Below are 12,071 nucleotides of genomic sequence, written 5' to 3' on the forward strand. Positions count from 1 at the left end.
CAGAACCAAAATACACAACTAGGTTGACACTAATGAGAAGCAGTTCAAGAATAGGCACACAAAAATTACTCTGGTATCTCCTAGAACAAGATCTCACTGATTTTACTTTGTTTAAAAAAAAATAAATAAAAATTGCTTCCAATACTACCTAGAAAACCTAAGGGTTCTGCAGTGTAGTACTACTACAAAATTCAAACTGCACAGTTGTAAGCTCTGTTTATATACAGCAGAAATACTTCTGGCACTTTACTGCTCACTCATACCTGTCATAAATAAATTCATCCAAGTAATACAACCTCTGTCTAACAAAAGAAATATTTTTTTATTTATTGCTCATGTCTTGCTCATCAGAAAGACAGCAAGACTAACTGAAGTGACATGGTACGCTGTTTATATTGAAAAAAATAAATTAAACCATACCTACCAAATGTGAAAAGTTGGTTATGAGATTTTTATCTACTTGCTGCCAATTTAAATGACATAATTTCTAATTTTCTTCTTTGTACCTACCTACAATACTTTACCTCATAATGCTGATGGTTTGCATATAATTACCTGAAGGGGCTCCAACCCAAGCCAGACCAAGGACTCCATCATCAAAATCACGGTCTGTAAACACATAGGCCAAGCAATAATCATCATGATTCTGTTCCGAGTTCAGTTCCAGAAACTTTTCCACACCAATATTAGGAAATCTGAAGGGATTGGAAGAGTCCTTCTCATCTACTGTTGTGTTTATCTAAAAGTAAATTGAAACAAACTGTAAGACAAGATTCACTTTCACTTGCCTTGTAAATACCAGCTAAGAGGCCTGCTGTTGTCAATACCTTGTTATGTTAAATAAAGATGTGGCTAAAGATTTATAGGCCTTGACAAATTACAGCCCCAATATTTGGAAAACCAGGTTCTACAATAAATTAAGAACTGCATTTGTGTAGTAAATCCCCCCTCTCTTATTTCTTTTTCCTTTCCATCAGTAGCAAAAAGTTTGTATTTATCCTCTTAAATCATCACTTTTAGCAGGAACTTTCAACCTGGAGAGCCACTATTTCATGATTAAAGCACTTGCAGAGCAATACAGTCTATTTGCCTCACAGTCAACACTGCTGAAATATAAGAAGTTCATTCCAATAAAAACTGATTACAGCTTAACAGCAGAAACAGCAGGCTTTTGACAGTAAGCACTAAAATAAATGTGTTGGGGAGCTATTTACTACAGAGACACCTGTGTTATGAAATTACTAACAATAAATGGTTACAAGTGAACAGCAAAAGGACTTTTAAAAAAAACCAAAAAACAGACAACCAGCCTCCCAGCAATATCAGTGAAGCTAAAAGTGTTTCCAACACAACTTACTCTTATTCGTTTCACCATGAAGCTGATGTTACGGATTCCTGAGAAATCTGTTGACTGGTAAATTGTGTCAATAGCTTTAACGTGGCTGGATATCTGCAAAAAACAAAAGTACCTACAGTTCAAAGTTCTGTGCACTACGCTATAGCTAATCTTAAAAGCAACAACTGCAAGGCCTATACTTTTACATACAAGATACTGTGCCACATGAACTCCAACAGGCCTTTTTAAATCCAGTGCTGAGTAAATCACCACATAACCTAGTACCAGCATTGCCAGCATACCAGATTACAGCAAAGTATTTTTTTGTTTGTCTTTTTTTTTTTTAAACACATAATTCTATCAAGCATTCAGATACTTCTTTCTGATACTCATTAGACTCACTGCCACAGTAAGATAGCACTTTTTTGTATTGTATTTGTAGTGCTGCATTTCTTTTTTTTTGTGCAACAACTTACTTGTTAGAGCATTATTCTTTCATTTCTGGTCGAAAACAAATGTGAAAAAATTGATCATTTATCTTTCCCAAGAGCACGCAGAAATGCTAACTCATCAAAAACCTGATTTTGAAGGTGACTTCAGAGCTTTAGAAAACGTTACTCAAATTGAATTACGTATGTACAATGTGATGAACAAACAGTAAAAGTCAGATTTGCAAGTGGTAGTGAAGCTTCAGACTTCAAGAGAAGTATAGCAATGTACCAGTTATATTTTTAGCAAACTATCAAAGAAAAAAAGCCACATGAACCAACCCTTTTTCTAGTTAATATTATATTGACAAATGAAAAGCACCTGCCTCCAGTGGCCACTGCTTTTTAACCTTCCACTACATCAGACTCTACAGGAACAGATCTCAGTGTCATTAGGTCACAGTGTTTTGAATTAAAGTTTCAAATGCAAAGCTATGCCAGTGTTAACACCGAGGCTTGGCAGGCTGTCAAACAGAACAGAAACTCTTGAGGAAGTATTATTTTTCTGAGTAGGAACAGAGAAAAGTCAGACTGCAAGTCTTGCTCTGAGGTGCTGAACAAACCACAGCTGCCATTATTAACTAAAGGAAGCACAAGTGCCCAGGACTTCTGTCACAGATACAGAGCATCTTTTTAGTGATGTTAAAAAAAAAAAAAAGAAAAAAGGTGCTGTTTCAGTAATGTCACGATCACTTGCATTCACAATAATGAAACGACATTCTAAAGTAAACAAGCAATAATATACACAATTAAGTTACATGAAATTTATCAGAAATACAGAAATAATGTACAAGCAGATAATTTAAAACAAAGGCATTGGAAATACCTGTGCAATTACAGCTTCCCTTGTTCCATAATGCTTGTAGAACAAATGATCTGTCTGAATATACAGCTGACACGTATTTTTTTCAGCCTGCGTGGCACGCTTTTTTCTTAAAAGCTGTGGACCATTGTTCTTGGGCTCTTCAACAGGCTTCTGCATATACACAGGAAACATTAATTTTGTACATCTACATGCTGCACTAGATTACCTAAAAATAGCGATGGATTTTTCTAAACATACTGCACTAACAAAACCAGATTTTCTTTCTTTTTCTTTAACCCTCAAAGCCTCATGAATCTTGAAATGAACTAAGTATGTTACAGCTAGTTTTCAAGTATACCATCTATTTTTAGATCTCATTTAAATCCTTCTGTGCATTTCTTTTCAAATTACAACAGGCATACAATGTGAAACACATTTTTTTCATTCATGTGATCTTTGTAATTTTTTCTTTTGCGTAACCCTTTTCTAAAATGAGCAAGCAGTTTGTAGATTAGGAAAAAAACCAGCACGGTAGGACGTAAATGCACCCTCCTTAACACAAGTTATTTCACATTGTAATTACCTTGGCCAGCTACCTGAGCAAACAGAAATACTGCTGTGTGGAACAAAGGGTACGCTAAACATGAAGTTATAATAATGCTCATTAGCCAGAGCAGTATCTGCTAACACATTTGCCTTATGGTATTCACTGGTTGATAGCCCACTCTCTCTGTAAAATTTTACAAGCAAATTTTTGGGAAGGCACGTTTTTGTTACCGACACTGAATTGTGTAATATTTTTGATAATTTCTGTAATCACAATGTAAATACAGTTTAAGTTGTTGATGCTATTTAACAAGCCATATCGTGTAGTTTTGTTGGCATGTACTTAACTGACACCACAAAATTATGCCAAAACTTGAAACATCTCGTAACACAGATAACACTAAAAGAAACTCAGTAATTTACTGTTGGGAGGGGAAAAAAAAATATTCCGAAATCATGACAAGTGGTGCAAACCTGAAAACAAAATAAATACAGGACTCTAAACATGTATTCCAAGTCCCTTCCATAGACCACCTACCTCCTATTACAGGCAACCTATAGCATGCTGTAACCCCTCCAGTCCTTTACTATGACGAGCAAGACCCTTCCTACTCACATCACTTCACTGCCCACTGAAAGCACTCAGATGTTACAAGCACGTTACATTAACATAATTTGAAAATCTAAAAGTTATTACTCTTTAAGGACCAATACAGTACTCAGAGATCAAGGCATCCTGAAACTCTTCCTTCTCAACTGCAATGAAGTATATTCATCATCTCAAGCTTGATTTCTGCATCCATCTAAAATTCCAGTTGTTGAAAAATTTAAGATCATGTAGGATTTGTTATGACTATGAGCTAGCATATCTACACTGCAGAAGCAATGAGAAGAAGGATTTAGAAAAATGATGTTAATAAGAAACCTCTAGGAATAATTTAAGTACTTCACAATGTTGAGGGATGACGACTGACCAAAAGTAGGAGAAACAACATACAAGTAACGGGAATTTATCACATTAATTTCTAGCCCACATAATCCATTAGCCTGTGTTATACCTCTGTTGTTGGTTCTTCTATACCAGTCATCTGGTACCTCTGCATTCTTTCAAATACTGAATGATCTGCACAACCTCCTTGTGGTCCATATTTGTGTGGGTATTCTAAAAAGAGGAAGGACAGGTTTCAAAATCAAAGAACAAGTGCAGAGTACAGCTGTATCACTGCAGATTATTCAGTTTGTGTCCAATATTGCTCACGTGGTTTGAGGGAAGCATTCTAAGATCCAAGCTTTATGCAGCTGTCTTTTTTTTTCATTAAACATTTCTACCAAGATACATTCTTAGTTTTACAAAGAGAACAAAACTGACAATTGCTTCTTAACATTGTTTTCTTTACAGATAACAAAAGAAATATGATGAATGATGACTAACATAAGAACAAAAGCTATAATTTACACATCTGTGCTGATATGCTTGAACTAACAGCAGCCTTAAAAAAAAAAATGAACTCACAATGGAAAATTATTAGAGATTAAGTATACTAAAGACTGCTTAGGTAAGAGAAAGGGTTTTTTTAATTCTACTTGGTAACCTCAAACTAAGAAACCTTGCTAACATCCTTAGAAGATTCTATTACTTCATTCACCTTCCATGGAATTTTTGAAAATTTTTTATATCATGCAACTTGACTACCAATACATAAGAACTGAAACTCTCATGAACCTTGGTTTCAAACTCAACTCTACAATTCTAGAATTATGAGCTTCCTAACAATTTTATTGACAAGGTAAAATGCACAATTTCCACTCTGGAAAATAAACAATACAATTAAGGACAACAGATCAGTGTGTGTATGTATGCATATTTAAAACTTTCATCTGTAAATTTTCGTAACCTGTAATTCTGTATTTAAAACTTACAAGCAAAGTAAAACAAGACTGAAAAGAAAAAATTTTCATCACCTCCATGCTAATTCTAAAAACAAACCCTGTAGTACTATCCAGGTACACATCAGCTAAACATTCTGGAGATGCAAACTAGCTCACGGAGATTATCATACAGTTGGCTGCTTACCAAGGGTAATTGTTTATGCAGATCTCCTTGCACACGTGAACGTGCCTCAGACACATACGGTTAGGTTTTGTCTGTTAGTACCTACTGGAGATTTGTAAGCAACTGGCACTTGCAGAAGCTTCCTCTGGAGAAGTACCGAAAGGAAGAGGTCTTGCCCCTTCAGCTTCTCTGCAGACTGGATCCCATTATAAACTGGTGCCCCAGTGAGAGATAATGGAGTACCAGCTACAGGAGCCACGTATGCAAGTATTTAGGGAACCAGTTTCTGTAGGGCAAACCATAGTTACACCATCACCTTAATAGGGTGTGGGGTTTGTCAGAAATGTGTAAACTTAACCAAGATTTGTTGGTGTTTTTTTTTTATTTATTTCTGTTTGTTTGCTGGGTGGTGGCGTGTTTTTTTTTTTAAGCAAGCATGGAGACCCAGAATCACAGAGTACACATACAGGGAATGCATACATATGGGTAGATTTATAAAGCCCAAGACCTGGCATCAAGGACCTGCTGTCCACATGATATGCATTTCAGGCTATTTCACCCTGGACTAGCTCAGCTCTAGTCTGGTTCTGCGGAGTCAAAGCCTGTTAGCAGCTGGAGCACAGCAGATGCACTCTGGTACAGTTTCAGCTAGTTGCCTTTAATTATCTTTGACTCTCATACCTGTTTCCTGCAGTCATACCATATGATACTGCTAAACTATTTCAATATACAAGCCCAATTTACCTCAGATTTTCTCCCTATATCATTAATTTCTAAACTTCATATTTCAATCATTGAAAGCTGGGGGAAAATTAAATAGCGAACATGAATTAAAAAAAAAAAATTGTGTATTTCGCATACAGCTGAAATTGAGTTCTGAAAAAACCCAAACCATTTAATATGAGTTTATGCTCCAAAATACTCCAAGACCAGATTCAACGGACCCACTGATAAACTTAAAAGGACTGATTAAGAAATAAAAGCAGTCTTCCAAACTTCATTCCTCTCCATCACACATAAGCAAGTATTTAAAGAAGTCATGTTTAACACTAGCTTTTTAAAACTAGTTAATAAGTTTAAATTACCTCATTTGTCATTTAACATTTCTTTTTCAAACTGGGTCCTTTTCCAGGTACAAAGTATTTTATTTCAACTGTAAACTTTGTCTAGTGAGAAAGAAACAGATATAATAAACACACTTCTTGGCAAAGAAAGTTTCAGCCCAAGAGTAACTGAAAGAGTATAGTTGGGTGTAAGCAGTTATTTATTATCTCACTAGCAAATTAATTCTATCTACTCTAAAGATCCAAGTACAGCACTGTATGTCAAAACTTCTTCCCAGTCTGAATTTTAGAGAAGCTGCTCCAACACACCACAAAATCACTTCTTCTTTGGTCAATTTTATGCCTACTCTGTTTTGACTAGTGTTTGCCAATGAGATTATTAGCAAAATCTTGATACTGTGTGGGAGGTAATATACTTGAATTCTAATAAGGTTTTTTCTTTAAATTAAAAACACCTTTTCAGAGGTAACTACAATGTGAAAAAAATCCTAGACCTCTGAAGAAAGTGGTATTTTCCTTTCACTGTTTTACAGAAATGTTCATGAATTACTGTTATTAGAGCCTTTCAAGTTCACTTAACGATTTTCTGTGTATTGGTTTCCCACATTTCAATGTCTTAATGCCACACAAATACCATTTTTGAACTGCTGTCTCATCACATTCCTCCCATATGGCTAGCCCTAGCACAGTGTCAGAAGGATGAAGGGCGAGAAAAGGACAAAAATGCTTATGCTGTGAGCCACCTCACCCAATTTGATTAGCAACGTAGTGGAACACAGCTTTGCTGTAACCAATATTAAACAAAAAGCACCACTCACTGCTGGGGTCATCTTTACTCTCTGGGATCCCGTTTACTGTCACTAGACTGGAGTCAAGAGCAGAGAATTAGTGGTATGATCCTTTCCCTTCTCTATCTCCACCACTTTCATTTACTCCCACCATAGCATTTAAGAAAAACACTCTCCTGTATTTCACCTATTTAAAATTCTCATTACCCACTACACGACCACACCGCCGACCACTAACTAGTATCTGTGACAAAAGCACGTTACAGAAGGGTGGGAGTAACAGACATTGCTGCCTCACCATCAGCGCACTCCATCTATATAAACCCACCCTGACTGGAAAGCAGCTCCTGCAGGTGGGAACTGCAGGAATCCACAAATATTAACTGGAAACATGACGGCACAGCGTATTTTGCACCAGCACAAAACGCCGTTTCCTGCTATCACCACACTTTTACTCATATTCTGTTGCATTATGACAACTGATGGAACAGTACTAGAAATAAATGCTTTCAGTGCATTACACAAAATAATGTCTTTGCTCTGTATCTCGTTTCCCAAAAAGGTTAGGAAATCCCTTAACACATTTTCAACACTACCTGCCTGCAATGCAAACAAATACTTCTCACTTCAAAAGCAACAGTCTAGCAAGAAACACTTTAAAAGTGTGACAGTTAAAATCATAAAGAATTGAACATGAAACCATTGGCAACAGCAATTGCCAAGGTTTTGCATGTGCCGGAGAAGACAAATCTCCCGTGGACAGAGTTGAATCCGCCCTGCCAAACACGGGAGGCAGGTAAGATAGGATGCTTACTTTGGAACCATGTCTAGCTTACAGAGAAAGCTGCACACAGAACCTTCTTTTGACAAACACTGTGCTACCCCCAAACTGTGAGGGCACTGTTCCCTTTTCATCTTTTGAGGCTTCCTCTTTCTACCATCCCCTGCAGTAGCTCCATTTCTGGAACTAAGCAGGAACTACACTGTGTCAGATGACTGGGACAGTTTTTGACTTGCATCGCACAAGTCTGGTTCATGCTCCTGTGATGCTTTTCAGCGCTTTGAGCGGCGCATCCTTCTGCCAGCTCTTTGGGATCAAGAGCTTCTTAGCCTGTCCCTAGCCACAACCCTGCGAGGTGATCAAGGGAAAACACGTGCTTTTAGCATGAAACAATGGCTCACGGTGAATGCAGAGTTGAGGAAAAACTAGAAGTCTACTTTCCATCAGATCTATGAAAGAAAGAGTTTAATTACAGGATCAATTTTCTAACTAGAGAAAATCCCCAGACAAAACACTTTTTCTTTTCCCATGTTGTCCACTTTCCCATTTTCCACTTTCAATTTTTGTATACCCTGACAGAATGTTAAAAACCAGTAAACAACAATAATGTAATAACAAATCTAAAAAACAAAGTTTGTCATTTTGTACTTTCTGCCAGCGGTATTCTAACTAGATGGCAGATCATTATTAGTGATACATCAAATCCAGATGCTTGAAATAAGGATTTTTATCATTTTAAAGGAAGGCACTGCCTACCACAAAGAAATACCTGACCATATGATTTTTTTTCTTCTGCTTGTCAGTAAATAGTGTGATCTGTTAAGCATTTGGTTAGGTGCTTAACAGATACTGGATTTCAGCATCTGAGGCAAGGATATGACATCAAACTTCCATTGAAAGTGATGAAAATTCAGTTCTTCAGCCGCCACAGAGATTTGCCCAATACTAGCAAAAGCAGTGGTGTCACAACAAAATTCAAATTTAAGCAGGTACAAAGCAAAAAAATCCTTGTTACAGATTTCACTCTAAGCAGCCTGTCGCACTGTGCTCCTCCCATGACAACTGCCAAGTAGACCTTCATTATTAAATCTACAAGCACAATATGAAAAAAAAAAAAAGAAACCAAGTTCTCACTAATAATAGAGTCTGCAGTGGCCAGTTCATTCAGCAGATAGGGCTTTGCGAAATTACAAAATACACTTTCTGTTCTCAGTTGTATAGATCTTCCAAGACCACAAAGACAACGAAATGACCACGTTCCTTTTCCTGAAGGTCTGAACACGATTTTCACGTCTACTGTTGAGCTGAGAAAATACATATTTTGTATTTTACAGTATGAACTCAGGGATTCATTTGAAGCATATATGATTTAAATAAAATAAATACAGTTCCAATGAAGTCCTAGTCCTTAAAGAAAAGTTTCCAAAATACTTTAATGAAAAAAAGCAATTTGCATCTTTCTAGCACTAAATTATATATCAGTTTGATCATGAGTGTTTTAGAAATTAAAATCATTCAAGTTGTGTTTCGAGTCATGAATAGAAGGCTGCCTTCCACTGGTCACCACATCCACTGTAACAGACAAAAGCTGCCTTATAAAGTTGACAATATAATCCCCATTTACAAAAAAAGCTTTTGTTTAGCTACTGAATAAGAACTCATTGAGATGCTAATCATATATTGCATTGTGATTTCTGAAAAGCACTAAAAGGCATATTGTTTCAAAAGGCTGCAACATGGCTGATCAAAAAAACGTACCAAATTAAAGCAAAGACAACTTCTTCCTCTAGTCTCTCCTGAGTTAGAAATTGAGTGTTTTTGTTGCTTTTGCCCTGTTTAAGAACACTAGTAGTTTGACTCTATTTCACAAGAGTTTGCTTTATATTAGAGCAGTAAGAAAAGATTTGCATGGTTGTTTTTAAGCTTTTACAGTAGCTTTAAAAATAGCTTTTTTTTAGTTGTCGGGAGTTTTTTTGGAGCTGCAGTTCAATGCAAAAATAGCTCTCATGAAAGGCAAAAAAATTTTAACCTCAAAAGCACTATTCAGAAAGTGACAGAAGCAGTTGTGTACTTCAGATATTTCAGACCACAGACATCCTAGAGGCGTCTAACATACCAATGAAAAAAGTTAAACTAGACAATCAGAACACATGCACGACGGACTCCAAGTCGACATCACCCCACAGGAGTGGCACGTTTTCAAACAGTGCTGCTCAGACTTCGCTCCAGGGTGGGATATTTTCAACCCTGCTGAGCAAAAGCAGCAATGTTCACTCACTTGGGGATTTGGAAGCCATACTGTACTGTTGCTTTAATGTGGCTCTCTGGAATAGATTTAGACAATCCTCTCTGATAATCTGATTGTTTCTACCTGATGGTTTTGATGCACTAGATTCAAGAGGAAAAACTGTGTAAACCAACATACCATCACCTGAGTAATTTAAAAAACTCCGTATCCTGCTCCCGTTCACTTTAATAAGACATTGATATGAACCAATTTCATCATTAGTTTTTTCCAGCTCTCAAGCAATCCATTTACTCCTCCAACACAGGCAACTTCTACAAAACAGCAATACTAACTTGATTTTATGAAAAAAAAAATAAAAATTATTTATCTGCTCCTTTAAGGTACAGTTCTATTTCTGTCGTTACTTGATAACAGCAAAGAGACTATTTTTAGTCACCCACTATTTACAGCATAAGGAACTGGGACACAAGACTATCTTCTTGCTTGTCTTACCCCTTCAAAACTGGGCAAATCATTAAACTGCTTTACGTCCCTCTACTTCCCTCCTTCCCCTCTTTTCTACAACAGGGTTAATAAAACCTTTTGTAAAGCAGACAGTGACTTATTTACAGCAAGTGCTACATAACTGGTAACTTTATTCCCACCACCAAACAGTGAATTGAACTGTTCTGTGAGACCTAAAAAGATTTTAGAAGTACGCACATATTATTCACAGAATTGCTGTTGAAAAGACCTATCTTACGGTTTCACACCACGCTCTTGTAATTTTTTTTATTACTTTTCCCCACTACTCTTCTGCTCCAGCAGCAAACCCTGTAACATTCCAAGAGCAGCTAGCCAGGCACACTGCCTTATCAGACTTCCACCTGCAATGGGCTGTAGAGCTGAAAATTAAACACATGCTGCAACTTCTCCGAGAATCAAAAGCAGTACGTGGAAGACTATCCTATGAAGTTAACGTTATTCTCAGATACAGGTCTTGTAAGTACCAGGAAGATACACATTTAGTCAGTCAGAAGTAGCTCACAATGTACATAATATTCAATAACTGCATTCATTCAGAAACTCTTTAAAATTATGCAACTTCTATTTGATTTTGGGTTAGTAATCATATTTACAGAATGGGGTAACAGGAAGGACAAACCTATCTGCTAGCTCACAGCAATTTTAACATAAAGACAGCACACATACTGCCACTGAATGTAAAATACAGCTGTATTCCAGAAGCTTTATTCAATTAGAAAAAACCAAACAAAATTTGTTGAGTTTTTAGCAGAGAAAGCTCATTTCTCTTCACTGCATTCATTCAAGCAAGTGACCAGAGAATTATGCAATAACCCTGTGTTTTTCACCAGCTTACAGCTCAGAGAAAATGACAATACATAAAGCCAAATCACAACCAGAGATGATCTTCATCTGTCTTCCTATTTTTGACATTTATTTTCGCAATACAGTTTCATTATGATGTACTTAGAAAATGATTTACACATACATCATCATGAAAATGGTTCAAGTAATTTCTAGGGATCTAACCCAAGATTCTCCACCTAATTGCAAAGAGATTTCAAACTCAAGTCTTCTAGGAATTGCACAATGGCCTGACGGAACAAGTTTTTAAATGAAGTTATAGTTTAAATCTATTTTTAAGCAAGACTGAAGTCCCACATAAAGTTCGCTTGCAACACAAAATTTGCTAGCTTCAATAACCAAAAGGTAGCCCTCAGGTGACTCTGCCAATGTCTGCTTGGAAAGACTGAAACTCAGAATCACAACTTCACTGCACTATTTTTGGGGTTCGGCATAAAGTTACTTGAGCATAAAATAAAACTGATTTCTATTACAACTGAAGACTGTTCATACATAAAAAGACAGGCAGAGTGCAGAACTTTGATGCATCAGTTCTGAAGATATAGAAGTATTCCATGGTACCCTCTCATCCTCCTGGGCATTTACAACTACAGC

The 12,071-nt window shown here is 36.7% G+C and overlaps 1 protein-coding gene across 1 annotated transcript in view; it reads right to left on the reverse strand.

Moving 5' to 3' along the window:
• Window positions 1-12,071, reverse strand: part of ADAM10 (ADAM metallopeptidase domain 10) — a 51,344-nt gene that overhangs the window by 12,470 nt on the left and 26,803 nt on the right. Inside the window, exons 5-8 of the mRNA XM_037394130.1 lie at window positions 4,234-4,337; window positions 2,651-2,800; window positions 1,358-1,450; window positions 556-739 (exon numbers count right to left, since the gene is read on the reverse strand). Coding sequence (XP_037250027.1) covers window positions 556-739; window positions 1,358-1,450; window positions 2,651-2,800; window positions 4,234-4,337 — 531 coding nt within the window. The remainder of the gene's footprint in view (window positions 1-555; window positions 740-1,357; window positions 1,451-2,650; window positions 2,801-4,233; window positions 4,338-12,071) is intronic.

This window comes from Falco rusticolus, chromosome 7 (genome assembly GCF_015220075.1).
Source record: "Falco rusticolus isolate bFalRus1 chromosome 7, bFalRus1.pri, whole genome shotgun sequence".
NCBI classification, from domain to species: Eukaryota; Metazoa; Chordata; class Aves; order Falconiformes; family Falconidae; genus Falco; species Falco rusticolus.